This window comes from Leptosomus discolor, chromosome 2 (genome assembly GCF_034619465.1).
Source record: "Leptosomus discolor isolate bLepDis1 chromosome 2, bLepDis1.hap2, whole genome shotgun sequence".
Classification (NCBI taxonomy): Eukaryota; Metazoa; Chordata; class Aves; order Leptosomiformes; family Leptosomidae; genus Leptosomus; species Leptosomus discolor.
Window position 1 is genome coordinate 119,283,924 of NC_141392.1, and position 17,205 is coordinate 119,301,128.

At 44.3% G+C, this 17,205-nt stretch overlaps 1 protein-coding gene across 2 annotated transcripts in view; it reads left to right on the plus strand.

Annotated features, from left to right (window-relative positions):
- KLHL29 (kelch like family member 29) overlaps positions 1 to 17,205 on the plus strand; it is a 253,368-nt gene that overhangs the window by 218,832 nt on the left and 17,331 nt on the right. For both annotated transcript variants that reach the window (XM_086461618.1, XM_086461619.1), the window contains 2 exons: positions 1,713 to 1,893; positions 13,995 to 14,188. In XM_086461618.1, coding sequence (XP_086317744.1) covers positions 1,713 to 1,893; positions 13,995 to 14,188 — 375 coding nt within the window. The remainder of the gene's footprint in view (positions 1 to 1,712; positions 1,894 to 13,994; positions 14,189 to 17,205) is intronic.

Below are 17,205 nucleotides of genomic sequence, written 5' to 3' on the forward strand. Positions count from 1 at the left end.
ATATGTGACCTACACTTACGGTATTTGCTTACAGGAGCATTTATGTTTTGTACTTGTTGTTGAGACCTCTCTTTTGACAGTAGTCACTAGCCCTATAATCTTCTTGGTTTTGATGAAACTGAGACCACGCTCCTTAAAAGGCTTTAACTCCCAAAGTAGCTGTCTACACTACGCCCGTAGCATCACGGTGTCTGGTTTTTTGCAGTCTGGTGGTACCTCTGCTTGGCTGGAGGGGGAAAAGCAATTCCCACCAGGCAATGCAAGGATGCTGTGATGGCAGCTGAGTGGAGGTTTGATGATAAAAAGAGGAGCCTGGGCAGGGAAGTGCAGATGTCTGTGATCCGAGGATGTAGTTGGGAGCGCAGATGCACCAGGCAGTACCAGTAAGGGGTTACAGCTGTTGACTTTCCCTTGCCAAGTTCCCTCACTGCATTTTCCATGGTAAATTGCTGCCTGTGGTATTAAATTCCATTAATACCGCAGGCCCTAAGGATTGATTGGAAATTAATTCTTGACAGTTTTTTGCCCATGCTCGTTTTGCCTCTGGAGCAAAAGCCTTCTATGGAAGCTTTTGTGAGATGTTGACTTTTAGTTATTCTTAGCTGAGGTACTTTCCAATATGTAGGGCCATTTTAGGCTGTGCCATACCTGCTAACAGAAGCTGCTGAATCGTAAATTCAAAGATTGTTTCAGGCCTTTTCCTTGAATCTGGGTGAGTGACCTGATGGTATTCGGTGGCTACAACAGGCGAGCTGGAAGTCTCTCATGGCTGGAAACCTAGCCGAGTGTCAGTTGATATTTTACTTTGCCTAAACTTACAAGATCCAGGAAAAAGGGAAAGGGAACCAACAGAACTGGGAATGAACCCCTGCAAGCTCCAAGTACTAGACCTTACACTGCATAGCATAAGTCTGGAGAGCAAAATACCAAGGAGGATGCCTGACTTTCTCATTAAACCACAGAACTGAGTCTAGTTTCTTTTCCTGGCATGACCACTGACACCTGGTGTGGTCTCACATAAATCGTTTCACCTCTTTGTGCTTCAAAATGGGAATAGTAAGACACCCACTAAGTGGCTACCTTGAAAGCTTCAGTCAGAGGTTAAAAAATGACCAATATAAATATTTCACTGGAGCATCTTGAACTGTTTTACAGGAGTGGTACAGATGGTTCTTTCCTTTATCAGCAAATGAAAATAAATAAGAAATTTGTCCCTGAAAATTAGACATTAAGCCTACAGTGCAAGCACTGACTTTATTCAGCCCATGTATGTATTGCTTCAATCCATCACTGTATTAAGCATTTTAGATTTCAGACTGGCCTGTGTCTCACAAGCCAAGATAGGCTCTGCCTCCTGACACCTTCTTGGAAGTGCTGCAGTACTTTAATAGCCTGAAGTTATTGATGAACACTGAAAAGGGTCTATCCCCTTATGTACGTGTCCCTCATAGTCTGACATCTTGATTTCTTCATGTCATCTTATTAAAAAAAAAAAAACAAAACAGCCTTTGGGGCACATGAATAAATGACACAGATATGCATCATCAGAACAGATGCTCAATATTGAGGGTGATTTATTTTAATTACTCAAATGTCATTTGAAGAGTTTCTACTTTGTAACTGGCTTTGATTGCTGTGTGCAAAGCTGCTGCCGTTCCAGGATCTCACGTAATTCTCCCCTTTTCTTTCCCTCACCCGCACGGCGGTGCCAGGCGGCATGGAGTCGGGTGTCACGCTCGCTGATGTCTGGTGTTACATGTCCTTGCTCGATAACTGGAACCTCGTGTCCCGCATGACAGTCCCAAGGTGTCGACATAACAGTCTGGTGTACGATGGGAAAATTTATACCATTGGAGGGGTCGGTGTGGCAGGCAACGTTGACCATGTGGAAAGGTAAAAAAAAAAAAAAAAAAACAAACCCAAAACCGTGCTGTTTGCTGGAGCTTTTTCTTCATGCTATGCTAAAGGACCATTTCCCTTTTAAAGGACACATCAAATGGGCTGTATGTGTTAAAATAAGCTTTTGTAACAGCTAAGAAAGGAGGAAACTATGCAGGATTAGATTTCTTTTTAAAGCTTCAGTGGAAAGCATTGTTTCAAAACCAAAGACGAAAGCTGCCAGTGTGTTTGCTAGTTTGCTCGGGGGAGCGAAGAGAGGAATTAAGCTTCTTTGGACACTTTACACAGATTATACAATGAACTAATAAACTCCCTTTGAATTTAGTACTGATGAAAGGCTTTACAGACCACAATAATCCTTTCTTAAAAAAAAAAAAAAAAAGCAGCAGCAAAGTATGTTTCTCACATGTGCTCTCCTGGTAAAGCACCTCAGCCTTGACCTGGCAGGAAGGAAGATCCTCCCTTTGGTGGTCTTGGCCGGTGGCTGGGACCTGCCAAGCTCCGAGAAAAACAACCAATAAATGGAAACACTTTTGAATTCCTGGCCGAGAGGGGCTGAATAGAGATGGGAGTGAATGGAAATTTCTCTTTTCAAGAAGGCTCTAGATATAAAAATTTTCCTTTTCGTATATGGAACTTAAAAGAAAAGGAAGGAACAAAAGCGCAAAAGAAACATTTCACAAAGTAGACTTCCAAAACCAACTAATTTTATGTCAACCATAACATTCAATAAACCCATAAATTTTACATGCATATCAGTGTTTCCATTAAAAAATAGAAATGCAGTATACAAGAATATTCCATTCCAAAAAGATCAATACAGCCCTAGCCTTGCCCAAACACTCTGAAAATGCATTGTGACAATAGATTAATGATACATTTTTGTGAAATGTTTTTCCTTAGTGAATCTGGCAACCAAAAATAGGAGGTTTTTTTCTTCATGTCAGTTTCAAGTGCAGAATTTGAATACTTTTTCAGCAACATTTTGAAGCAGGCATTTCACAGTAAAGGTTGCCTTAACAGGCGAGCCAAAAAGGGATAGGTCGTTAAGAAAGATTAAAAAAAAAATAAATAAAGAGAAAGAACATTTTTCAAAAGATTAGGATTAAAGATGCTTTCAATCTATTATTTCTGGATTTTGGTGCTGCAGCATTTATTTTCCATTTATGCAGGGAGTGTTTATTTTTTCATTTATGTTGATACTGTAAATACTGCATCCCAAAACCTGTATTAAAAGTTTATTAATGTTTCAAAGTCAAACACACAAGAAATTAGGAAATGCCAAAAATAAAGTGTCCTTCTGCAGATGTGCTTTTGGATACAAATTCAATTGTGTGATGACTGGGGTTTTTCTCCCCAAAGGGTTTCTGCCTAGTTCAGTGCATAGGACAGACCAGTTGTCTATATGCATGGCCAGGGAGATCCCATCCGGCTCTGGGTGGTCACCACATATGGCCCTAGTTTTGTGTTCCTCTGTCTTCACAAATTTGGCACTACTTTACCTAGGAGACCAGGATGTGACAAAATAGACCCTGGGAAGGACGTGTGCTGTGAGACAAGGTGTGCAGGGAGCCTTCTCTCCCAGCCTGGGCACGGGCTGAAGAACTGATGTTGGTGATGATGCTCTCAGCAGGTCAGGAGAACACAGACAGCAAAGAATGAATGATAAATCGTAGCAATGGATGTAACATGTGAGTGTTGCTCCCCTCCTTAACCCTGAGCTTAAGGTGGGCACTGCCCTTGGGACTCCCTTTGGAGGAAATCGCACTGTTTTATACAGATTTGTTTCTGATTTCTGAGGGTATTTGTCCTGTAATTTAAGTCAGTAAATTTTAACTAGCAGAAATGTTTTTGTGAACGTGGGAAGAAGAGAGCCCAGGAAAGAGATGCAATGTTTCATTCCATCTCTCGATAAAGATGAACATGGAAATAATGCTGTTGCAGATAGGTGTCTTGATAGATGTCGTTGATTAAATTGTCTTTTCATTTATCCCAGGGTCTCATTTCTGTCTCTGCTCTGATTCTCGTGATCTCTCTTTAACAAAGCATCCAAAATGTTGGTCAGTTGAATGAGCCCCAAATCAGGCAAAGTCACCCCCTCTCCTTCCTTCTCATCTCAGGCACCCACCCCCTTGCCACAAACGACATTGCAGCCTGCAAAGTCACGCTCAGGCCCTCGGCGTACCCTGCGTGGCTCAGTGAGAGCAGCCGTGCTGGTTTTCAGTTCTAACAAGCCCACCAAGAGACTTGTATGTGGGAAAGGAGCAGATTTCCTCCCTATCATTTCAGCACACGCTGTCTCAAGCACAATAAGGATGTCTTGTCATGGGGATTTGCTAAACCCGTGGTTATAATTAATCTGCTATTGTCTATAAAGTGACTTGTGAGACAAAGCCATGGAAAAAGTGCATCATGGCCTCCTTAGGGTTATGCCAAGAAATGAGAGAAGTTTGGGGATGTTTCCTTTTTATTCTTTGTATTAAAATGACAGAAGCAAAGCATGGCATGGCTGAAGCTATGTGATTTGGAAAGGATGTTTCAGGGTCTGCTGTTTGAAATGCAGGCGAGAAAAAGCTGACCCTCATAGCTGTGCTGAGCAAAGTCAGGCCTTTTCAGACAAAAGCATTTCCCATTTGGACCAGGCAGCTAATCTGTATGAGCGCTCAGGAATTTAAATCACCCTACCCACTTTTGCAAGCAATGAGGCTTTCTGAATTTGGGTTGCAACTTTAAAAAAAAAAAAAAAAACACATTAAAATACAAAGTCAGGTCACTTTACTTAATTGTCTGCTGTCTTATGTGCAGTTAATGCCCACTTCTTGACTCTGCCTTCTATTTCTTTCCCCCCCGACCCCTCAAGAGCTACAAGCAACCATCCTCCCACCATATTTCTGTGTGGGCTGCACATCCTTCTTCAAATATTGTGTTGCTTTGGATGGGACGCTGAGATACATCTCTCAGGAGTGGGGAAACCTCTCAGTCATTCCAGGAGGTCTTACAAAAGCACTATATTAAAATAATAAGGTGTAATAAGGTGACATGATCCTATGCTTCAGGTCAGATGATGCCAAAAATTACATTGTTTACATTGTTCCCCTCGGTGTTGAATTTCAGAGTCATGTGCTCTTGGGTTTTGGTTAGTTTTTCACCTCAAAGGAGACATGTGAGATTATAGCCCTGTTATCCACCCAGATGAGGCACAGAGGCTTATCCAGGCCTGATGCGCAATCCTGTCCTGGGCTGTGCAGGCAGTGTGAAGCACAAAGTACTGGACACCCTCCCTCACTGGGCCACTTACCACCTCCCCTCTTGCACACGTGGCTTATCTTTCCCAACCACGTTTTCCTTTCTGCTTGCTCAGTTAGCTCAAGCGTGATCATGTCCAGTTTTGGCCAGGTTTTGATGCATGGTGTGGTGGAGGGCACATCTCCAGTCCAAAGTGACCTGCCCTGACCTCACCAGTTAGCAGCCACAGAGCATGGAGACTACAGGGTGTCTCACCACAGCGGGTCTTTGAAGATGAAGAAAATAATATTTTTCTCCCAGTTTCCTCCTTGTTCTCCACCTGTTTTTCCTGAATTTCTTCTAATATTTCATCCTGAATGGTTAAAATCTTACAAAGATGTTTTTACTGTGTTTTGGTTTTTAAAACCAAATGTCAGCCCATCTTAGCTATACATGCTGACTGTGCCTAATATATCTGCTGCACCATTAGAAAGCATTAAAGCAAGTAGGGACCACCAGACTCCTAATGATTTATGGCATCAGCTCCTCTGCTCCTCTCTCCATGCTTTTGGTTGTGTCAGTGATGCTGAAGGGTGCAGCCTCAACCAGAAATTCCAGTGCCATTTAAATCATTGGGTGTTTTCCCATCGGCTTCAATAGGGCTGAGATTTTTTACCCTTTATCTGCCATTTGTCTGTAAAGAGGCAGTAAAAATTCCAGCTCGATGGATAATATTACAGGACTATCACAAACAGACGAGTAGGAGTCATTTGTTACTCATCTTAAAACAATATGCATGTGCCAGAGGGGATGAGTTATAAGTCCATTTTTTTGCTGTACATGGGTATATGTTCAGGGAGAGTTATGTTTTTGGAATGAGTGTTTAGGGAAATAACAGCACAGCTGCAGTTCTCAATCAAGCCCCTCTGGCAAGTTTCTGTGTGACAGGGAGCGAGTCATTAGGTGTTAGGCGAGAGGGTATTACACTTTCTGTCTTCTTCTGAGATATGAGTTGAGTTGGGAGGCAGCGAAATGAAGTGGATCCACGAACTAGGTTTTTAGATAATGGATGGGCCCTGTAATATATGCAATTTAAGAGCTGAGAAGACTGCGTATGCTGACAAGACAATATATGTGACTAAAAGTGTGGAAATGTGGGTGCTTTGTGGCTATTATCTGTTTGAAGGACAGAAGAAGATGAATCTCCTTGACCTGACAGCACTTTTACAATAGGGTTGTTTAAAACTGGGAGATTACTTTGGTTGACAGTGTGTACTTGAAAGACAGTCTAAAAAATTCAATATGTAGAGAATAAGCTTTAGAAACTGCTTCAGAACCTGCTATTTTATTAAGACATCGTCATGTAGGAATTAGGGCTTCTGCCCCCAAAAAGGTGGTGGGATCAATAGCCCAACTGAAGTACATCTACACCAATGCACACAGCAGGGGCAACAAACTGGAGGAGCTGGAAGCCATTTGCAGCAGGAAAACTATGATATAGTTGCCATCAGGGAAACATGGTGGGGTGACTCGTACAACTGGAGTGCTGCAATGGATGGCTGTAAACTCTTCAGAGGGGACAGGCAAGAAGGGAGAGGTGGTGGGGTAACCCTGCATGTTAGGGAGAGTTTCTACTGTCTAGAGCTTAATGATGGTGATGACAGGGTTGAGTGCTTATTGGTAACAATCAGGTGGAAGGCCAACAAGGCAGATACCATGGTGGGAGTCTGTGATAGACCACCCAACCAGGATGAAGGGGCAGATGAAATATTCTATAAGCAGCTGGGAGAAGTCTCACAATCGCTAGCCCTTGTTCTCATTGGCACTTCATCTTACCAGATGTCCGCTGGAAATACAACACAGCAGGGAGGAAAGAGTCCAGGAGATTCCTGGAGTGTGAGGAAGATAACTAGGGAAGACAGCCCACTGGACCTATTGTGATGGTTTGAGGCTGTCTTGGGCATAGCGATCACAAAATTATAGAGTTTTTGATTCTCGGAGAAGTAGGGGGGTGGTTCAGCAGAACTGCCACCTTGGACTTCTGGAGGGCAGACTTTGGCCTGTTTAGGAGACTGATTGACAGAGTCCCTTGGGAGGCAGCCCTGAAGGGCCACGGAGTCCAAGAAGGCTGGGCATGCTTCAAGAAGGAAACCCTAAAGGCACAGAAGCAGGCTGTCCTTGTATGCCAAAAGATGAGCCATTGGGGAAGAAGACTGGCCTGGCTGAACAGAGAGCTTTGGCTGGAACTCAGGAAAAAAAGGAGAGTTTACGTCCTTTGGAAGAAGGGACAGGCCACTCAGGAGGACTACAAGGATGTTGTGAGGTTTTGCAGGGAGAAAATTAGAAAGGCCAAAGCCCAACTAGAACTTAATCTGGCTACTGCCGTAAAAGACAATAAAAAAATGTTTCTATAAATACATTAGCAACAAAAGGGGGGCTAAGGAGAATCTCCATCCTTTATTGGATATGGGGGAAACGCAGTGACAAGGGATGAGGAAAAGGCTGAGGCACTTAATCCCTTCTTTGCCTCAGTCTTTAATAGTAAGACCAGTTGTTTTCTGGGTACCCAGCCCTTGAGCTGCAAGATAGGGACAGGGCACAGAATGAAGCCCTCATAATCCAAGAGGAAATGGTTCATGACCTGCTACATCACTCAGGCACACGCAAGTCTATGGGGTTGGATGGGATCCACCCCAGGGTACTGAGGGAGCTGACAGAAGTGCTCACCAAGCCGCTTGGAATAATTTATGAGCAGTCCTGGCTAACCAGGGAGGTCCCAGTTGACTGGAAGTTAGCAAATGTAACACCCATCTAGAAGAAGGGCTGGTAGGAGGATCTGGGGAACTACAGGCCTGTCAGCCTGACCTCGGTGCCAGGGAAGGTTATGGAGCAGATCATCTTGGGTGCCATCTCACAGCACGTACAGGACAACTGGATGATGAGACCCAGTCAGCACAGCTTTATGAAAGGCAAGTCCTGCTTGAGAAACCTGATCTCCTTCTATGACAAGCTGACCCACTTAGGGGATGAGGGAAAGGCTGTGGGTGTTGTCTACCTAGACTTCAGTAAAGCCTTTGACACCGTTTCCCCCAGCATTCTCCAGAAGAAACTCGCTGCTCATGGCTTGGATGGGCATACTCTTCACTGGATAAAAGACTGGCTGGACAGCCAAGCACAGGGTGTTGTGGTGAATGGATTTCAATCCAGTTGGCGGCCAGTCACAAGTGGTGTTCCCCAGGGCTCAGTATTGGGGCCAGTTCTGGTTAGTGTCTTTGTCAATGGTCTGGACAAGGGGATTAAGTGCACCCTCAGTCAGTTTGCAGATGACACTAAATTGGGTGGGAGTGTTGATCTGCTCGAGGGCAGGAAGACTCTGCAGAGGGACCTGGACAGGCTGGATTGATGGCCCGAGGCCAATGCTATGAGGTTTAACAAGGCCAAGTGCCGGGTCCTGCACTTGGGTCACAACAACCCCACGCAGCGCTACAGGCTGGGGGATGAGTGGCTGGAAAGGTGCCCGGCAGAAGAGGACCCTGGGGGTGCTGGTTGACAACCAGCTGAACATAAGCCAGCACTGTGCCCAGGTGGCCAAGAAGGCCAACAGCATCCTGGCCTGTATCAGCAATGGTGTGGCCAGCAGGAGCAGGGAGCTGATCGTGCCCCTGTACTTGGTATTGGTGAGGCCGCACCTCAAATGCTGGGTGCAGTTTTGGGCCCCTCACTGCAAGAAAGACATTGAGGTGCTGGAGCGTGTCCAGAGAAGGGCAACGAAGCTGGGGAAGGGTCTGGAGAACAGGTCTGTGAGGAGCGGCTGAGGGACCTGGGGGTGTTTAGTGTGGAGAAGAGGAGGCTGAGGGGAGACCTTATCACTCTCTGCAACTACCTGAGGGGAGGCTGTACTGAGGTGGGGGTCGGTCTCTTCTCCCAAGTAACAAGTGACAGGATGAGAAGAAATGGCCTCAAGTTGTGCCAGGGGAGGTTATTAGGAAAAATTTCTTTACTGAAAGGGTTGTCAAGCACTGCAACAGGCTGCCCAGGGAAGTGGTGGAGTCACCATCCTTGGAGGTGTTTAAAAGCCATGTAGATGTGGTGCTTAGGGACATGGTTTAGAGGTGGGCTTGGCAGTGCGAGATTAACAGTTGGGCTCGATAATCTTAAAGGTCTTTTCCAACCTAAACGATTCTGTGATGTCTTAAGAAAATTAAATAAATAGCCTTGTCCAAGGGTACTTTCTTAAGTCCTCAGAACAGTCAGAAGAAAATTAAAAGGCAAAAAATATTAATCCATTAATGCGATTTTTAACAACATGTGAATCATCTGAAGAGCAGATCAATATGGCACTATACAGCTTTATTTTAAATAGCAGCTTTGTTGCAAACAGAATTAAATAATGTATAAGAAACTGGAGGGTGCATGTCTGTAAGCAACTGACTGTGATGAAAGGATTTTAAAATGTAAATAAATGAAGATACTTATATGGCTATTTAACCTAGGAGAGAAATTAAGAGACAGGAAAAAAAAAACCCAGCTGTTTTCAGGTACTGAAGAGATCAAAAGTCAAGAAGACAGAGAAGCAAATGGCACAGCTTGAAATGAAGGGGTTTCTGCCGTTTTTACTGGGGTGGTAGGGAAAGAGCAAGAAAGGAAGCATTGAACAAAATGGGTGAAGCAAGAGGAAGATCAGGCCCCCCCAGATGGAATGGTAAGAGTGGAGAATTGTGGGACCAACAAGGTTATTGCTGCGTGTGCTCTCTTCAAGCCTGGGCTCTATTTTCTGCTGGTTTCAGATAATTTGCTGTATCATGGGTATATAAATAATACATAAACCAGAGGATAGTGACGCACAAGGGTCGGGTGAGATGATGGTGCTCGGTGCATGTGAAGTGACAGGCAGGGACACAGAAATCCTGCACTCGTGGAAAGCCTGATGTCCAGAGCACAGCAGGGCCATGGACCACAGGGTTGCAGGCAGGGACTGCTCTGGGGACAGAGGAAGGCATGCAAGGGCATCCATGTCAAAGCACGCATGAGTCTGTAGCGTGGACTGCAAAACCAGGAGTCAGTCATGTGAAAGGAGATGTCCTTCAAGTTTCAAGTTCAAAAAATTGGATGGGCTTGGTACGCTGATAGCCAAGGACAAGCATGGACACCCTGGGACTGGAGGGAGCAGTGGAGGAGGAAGAAGAAAAACCCTTGCTTGGCTTGAAGCCAGCTCCCATTAAGTCTCCATCAATGGCTTCAAATAGGGGAATCGAATGCAAAGTTTGACTAATGGAAAGAGATCAAAGTGATGATTCTTTAAATCAGTTCCCTCCCTGCTGGCCCCTGAGCAGAGCCGGAGCTACAGGCAGCTGAGGAGCCCCACCAGCACTAGTGGCGGTGGAGTGATGGCAACGCCAGAGATGACTCAGCAGATGGAAAGCCCTAGGGCAGAGAGGTAAAGCAGGTGTCATTATTTCCTGTCCTGGAGGGTTACAAAGATTGAAATTTATTCATTTTTAAACCAATTTAGTTAATCTGGTACAAATCCTTGTGTGAACACAGTAAGAGCTGACTTGGGATAGACCAAAATGATGGAAACCTGCCTTGCAGAGACTTAAGGAGCTTAGACCACTTAGTTTATCCCATGGAAGATGAAGAGGTGACTTTATTATTTTCTGTATGTCCATACGTGAGAGATTTGATAGCAGACAGCTTTATAATCCAATAGCAAAAAAAAACCCCTTACTTTCTGGGGGGTGGGAGCTGAAGCAAAACAGACTAGAAATCAGGTCTACAGTTTTGCAAAGAGGGAATGAACCAGAGGAATGAATTCCTGGGGAATGGAGGGACTTAATGGACAGATATCAGGAAGCCATGAAGGCACCAACTCCTCTTCTTCAGCCCCAGGGGTAAGTTAGGCATTTAAGTGGATTGCTTCACTGAGTGACAGATGTAAAACCCACGTTACATTCCTGTGCTAGGTGGACAAGGACTTGCTTTATGGTTCACTGATTTTTTAAACCAAATTACCCTTAAGACAAGAGTGGGGTTTTTTTAAGCTGCCCCACTTGCACCTATATCCAGTAGATTTGCAGCCTTTGACTTTCAGCAGATGAAGTGAAACTGGTCATTTTTGGTTTCCTGGTGACAGATGAAGGAGGATCGGAGAAAGAAAAATCAGTTCTGTTGTCGTAGGGCATAAATGGAGAGCAGAGAAAGTGGGTGAAAAATAGGGTCTAGGGGACTTGAGGTCCCAGTAGTGAAAGTCATCCAGAAAAAGGATGATTGTTTTTGTAATTTGAACTTTTCTCCAGTATTCCTATAGATGTGGTCGCCAACCACATCCAGCCCCCAGCGTATGTGAAGTGTATAACCCCTCCTTCCCAAAAACCTATTAGGATGATCAGAAAGTCGTTGGCAGGAACGTATCTGTCTTGGGAACAGTGGTCTGCCAGGTACTTCTGCCAGCGCCCGGGAAGGCAGCATGGCTCAGACCACTTCGACTGGCCACAAATGTTTCTGGTGCTAAGTTAGAATGGATGGTGTGAGACAATCTATATCAGGTGACAGGTATAATTTATATCTTAGAAGCCAAGGAACTAGAAAGGAACATTAGGTCAGTTCTCCGCTCTATTGCTTTTCCTGGTTGCTAACCAATTATAAACAATTTCTTAACCAGCTTTTAATAAGACATCAAAAATTAAATTACCAAGCCCCAAATTACTGCAGTAGGTGAGTTAGCAAAGTGTAACCCAAAGGTGATGTATGGAACTGTTTATATTATGCACGATTTTTGCATATCTGCTAGGATGGATGTGAGTGCTGCCTTGAGTGCTGTGGGCAAATGCAGGAGATGCAGCATATGGTGCCTTACCTGGAGGAGTTGCTTGTGCAGTCAAAATGCATCTGCAGGCTCGGGTTTGGGACCAAATGTTAAGAATCAGCCCAGTGTAGGTGTGTTGCCTTAAATGCTCCCAGCACCATGTTGTTTAATCTTGTTATATTTCTCCCCTTTGATCACTTGTTGTAGATGAATTTAATTTCTCAATAACTAATTTAGGGCATGGTACAAGGCATTCTCCATGCTCATTAGAAGAGACTTTCCTAATTTTTTTTTTTTAGTTAAAGGTTGCCTCCCTCTTGCTTTTGCTTCAGTTTTATGAGAGTGTTAATTACTTTCAGTTATATTACTTGGAAACTCATTAATGCATTTTCATTAAGCACATTATTTTGTGCTGTTTCTTCCATTTATATAATTTCTCCCTTTTATTTTCATAGAATGAATCACAGAATGGTTTGGGTTGGAAGGGACCTCAAAGACCATCTAGTTCCAACCCCCCCTGCCATGGGAGGGACACCTTCCACTAGACCTGGTCACTTAAAGCCCCATCCAACCTGGCCTTGAACACTGCCAGGGAGGGGGCAGCCACAGCTTCTCTGGGCAACCTGTGCCAGTGTCTCACCACCCTCACAGTAAAGAATTTCTTCCTAATGTCTACTTTACATCTACCCTCTCACCCACGGATGCATCTCATCAGGCCCCATGGACTTCTGCACCTTCAGGTTCCTTAGATGGTCTCAAACCTGATCTTCTCCTGCAGTGGGTGGTTCTGCCAGCCCCTGCCTTTGCCTTCTGCGATTCGGGGGGTGTGGCTGGAGCACTTACCGGTGAAAACCGAGGCAAAAAAATTCTTTGAGTACTTCAGCCTTCTCAATGTCCTGGGTAACCAGGTCTCCTGTTTCCTTCCCCAGGTTTGGGCAGTGAGAATTTGAGGGACATGTTGTGAAGGGAGAATCCCCCTGTTGCTAAATCATTTTTACGGATGGGTTCATGGCCATGGATTCATTTCATGTTTGCATATTGCATATCACTAATATTAAGAGCAAAAGCCTTGAATGGGTAATGAGGGCTTCTGTTCTTGCAGTCAACAATTCTGAATAATCGCTACGCCAGAAACTCCTATTTGACTGAATATACTATTATGTGGAAATATAGAAGCCTAAAAATCACATTATTTTCCACTGTATCCAAGACTCATTTTAGAGCAGCTATTTAGATCCCTACTACATTATCTTTAAAAAAATCTTTTAAAAAATTGACGTCTGTACTTGTGACATTGTCTAAAATGAATCTTCATCCATGGATTATTAACTGCACATCCCTTATGATCAATGGCTTAATTAAATCAGATACTGATGACCTTAAACTAATTTAGCACTTTCATGCATACTCTTTTGTGTTTGCTTCATGTCAAATATGGATGCAATGGTGAAATCTTATTCCAGCATTAACGTTTGCAGCATCCTGCAATGAAGCACAGTAGTTTGATTTGTACAATGAAAATTAAATGGAAGCAACTTATTCTTGCACAAAGTGTGCGTCGCTGGTCAGTTAACTGGAGTAAAAAGAGCTATCGTGTTGTATTATGTTGCAGGTGAGATCTATTCCACAAGCTGAACAACTGAAGTATATTAACAGTTGCCTGCCTGCGGTTGCTATTGGATATCACTGCACTGATTTGCAAGAATAATCTCATTGTATACTCATTAAATGAAATTAATTAGTGGAAGACATCTCAACAAAGATGTCCTGAGTTTCTTTAGCTTGGACTATAATGAGATTTGAGAGGCATATACAGAAAATAGAACCAGTTTTCTCTGGGCTTTACTTAATGTTTTAAGAGCTTAGAAAAAGCATTAGTTACACTGTTTACCAAGTGGCTGAATTTGTAGGATGTTAAAAAATACATTTTCACCTCTGCTTTTCTTCTCCTTGTCAGGCTGCCTTTCTGTTATATCCCAACCTGCTTCCTCTGCCTGTCTGTCCTCTCTTTACTGTTCACCCGGTGTTGCATCATCTCAGCTCACTCCAGTTGCTGTCGTCCTAGGTACGATACTATCACCAACCAGTGGGAGACCATCGCTCCTCTGCCAAAGGCCGTCCATTCAGCCGCTGCAACCGTTTGCGGTGGGAAGATCTATGTCTTCGGTGGAGTGAATGAAGCCGGCCGAGCTGCGGGGGTCCTGCAGTCCTACATCCCTCAGACTAATTCCTGGAGTTTTATAGAGTCTCCAATGATCGGTAAGGGATGCGTAGTGTCAGACGAAACCTGTATCACAACAGAAATCTCTGTGCTACAGGTATTTTAATGCTTTTGTGGAAAGCATGGTATATTATACCAGAGAGGCAATTACCTGGATCTTTGCTGAAGGCAATTGTCACTTATTAATACAGCTAGGTATCAGCTACAAGTGATGAGTTCAAAGCAGAGGAGAAAGGAAAGCAGTTATTAGGTATGGACAACTAGTACTTTCAGATCCAAAAAATCGCAAAGTGCAGTGAAACTGCATCCTGGCATCATGTGTTGCTCCATGCGGTTTTACAACGCTGCTCAGTTAATGGATTATTACTCATGGGTTTGTTAACATGCCTCCTGTCCTGTGAGAAGTGGTGGTCATTCCTAACGGGGATTTATCAGTGGTGCCCAAAGCCATATGTGCTTCAGAGGCTGAAATCTCCGAAACATGTAAGTTATTAAAAACGTGTTGATTCGTTTCTGATGCCCTTGAGCTCACTGAACGTTTTACAGAGCAAAGAGCAAGACAAGAGGCCAAACTCACCCCTGTACAAGCCAACATCAGAGGTGCAGCCATCCTTCCAAAATTAGGATAGCACTCAGAAGATTGCAACTTATTTGATTTCTGTGGTGATTTGCACCCTCAGTGTTTAGGCTGCTTTTGGAAGTGGGGTTTAGTGTCCAGCTTCATGAAGACATTACTGCAGGGTGGCAGCTGACCTGGGCCACCTGCTCTGCGCTGGGTGGCTGCGGGCAGCCTTCAGTCCAGCTGTACTCTGGTGGCCAAAGAAACAGCACTCATACAGTCATTGCAGAGAAGCTGCTCTGGGCTGGCTTGCTTTTGCATCCAGTCATAGAACAGTTTGAGTTGGAAGGGACCTTTAAAGGTCATCTAGTCCAGCCCCCCCTGCAACGAGCAGGAACATCTTCCACTAGACCAGGTTGCTCCAAGCCCCATCCAACCTGGCCTTGAACATTGCCAGGGAGGGGGCAGCCACAGCTTCTCTGGGCAACCTGTGCCAGGGTCTCACCACTCTAAACCTCTTAGTTGCGTTGAAACTGTGACATGAGGTGCTTCATGTAAAAAAAAAATAATTCACAGTCTCAGTATTGTGCCTGGTAGAGCAATAGGAGTAGCAAGTAATAAATTATAGAAGCACAGTTATAAGGTACTCAGGTGAGGCCTAAGCATATTCAGAAAGCTAAAATAAGCTGCTTTTCTTATTACAGCTTGTTATAATTTTTAGGCCTCTCTTCTTGGGGTTCCCTAGTAGATGAGGTCAGGAGGAGCTGGTACGGCCACAGCTGTAGCCTTCCCTGTGCAGCCAGCGCTGCCGCTTTCCGACTCCCTTGCTGCTGTTGGTGTCCAGCCTAACACAACATGACATGCATATGATGCAGCATGAAGCGCCCAGCGGGAGGGCGTTAACCGGCACCAGTCATGTTTATGTAATACAGCAGTGCAAACAGCCCTGGTGCCTGGCTTTTTCCATTACATGGCTACAGCTGCTGCTGTTTATTTAATCCACTGACTGACCGTATGAAGTTTTCCTGTACTCACAGCGTATTGCAAAAATGAATACATTATGAAAAGAGGTATTCCTTTTCCTTGCCAAAACCGTACAAGTGCCACAGAAGCTAACAAATCATTTCCTGGGCTCGTTATACTGTCTTGCAGGCATCAACGCCATGCATGCTTGGAAAAAAAATCATCCAAACCATCCAAAGTCGGCTTAATCACCCGTTGTGCTATTATTTTCTAACAAAAATACATTAAAGATACCGGTGAAGTTAAAAGATGGTATTTACATTTTCTTGGTGTAAGCGAAGTTAATTAGTTAAGCTGAAGGCATAAAATATATGATGAAATGCGAAGTTGCTGTGTGTCTTTGTTGGGAGATGTATAGCATCAATTTATTTGCAAATAAAGTAAAATAACACAGAGCCTGAAAAATTGCACCCCAGTGGAGAATGTCTGGGAAATTGAGCTGATGTGATGCTTGATCTTCACTAAAAGGCGGTGGGAATACTGGAAATATATTTTAATTTCTCCAGCTGTACAAGAACCCTGGTATCACCTGTATTTGTAAAGTATCCCCAGAGAACTGGATGCTGTGCCAAGTGCAGTACAGTCAATATTTGTCTAAAACAAAGAGGGAGTAGAAGGAGTCTTGGGGTGCATTTTGCAAAGTGGAGCTAAGATTAACCCTGATATGATCACTGCTGGGGTGCCTTTGACAGCCTCAGGGCCTTTTTGTGTTGATTTGTGAGAATTCTTAAGGTGTCCCTCTGAGCTAAGTCAGCTGAGACATCTGACAGTGAGTTGTGTTGGTTAAGGTCACCCCAGAGGTCAGTGAAACATGTTTGACCTCAAATAGGACAACAGATTATTTAAAAACGCCTCAAGCATGCTCAGATATGCGACAGTAGATGCAGGAATTGAAAGTAGCCAAGGTCTGTGGAGATTTTTAGACCAGTAGTACCCATCTCAAGTCACTGTGGTATTTTATGATAGTGAGTTGAACACAACATGGCACACATTTGAACCCAACAGGTCCATCTCTTCCAATGCGACGTGTGCCGGCCTAATCCAAGGCAACACTGGCATCACCGTGGCAAGGAGGAGGATCATATTTTGTCTAACCTGAATGGAGGCGAAACAGGCTGGATACTGACATCCTGCCTGTGCAGAGGAGATATGGAGTAGGGACCGATAGAAAGTCCATGCAGCTCAGCCCCTGCCCTCTTCTGCCTGGATTTCTTCTAGGAAAAAGTAGAGAATTCACTCACAGTTTCCATTTATTCTTTAGCCTTCATCTTCGAGGAGGTGTTGGGATGTGGGTGCCTGCGTGCAGTAGGTATGACACTCACAACACGTTGCACATGGATGCTGTGGTAACCTTTGGGTAGGTTGATTACACACATCCATGTTTGGAGAGGAGAGGGTCTTTCTCAGTGTCCCAACCTTTGCCCTGCATCTGTCCTCCCCACCTTTGGAGTTGGCAGATGTTCCCACAACAGC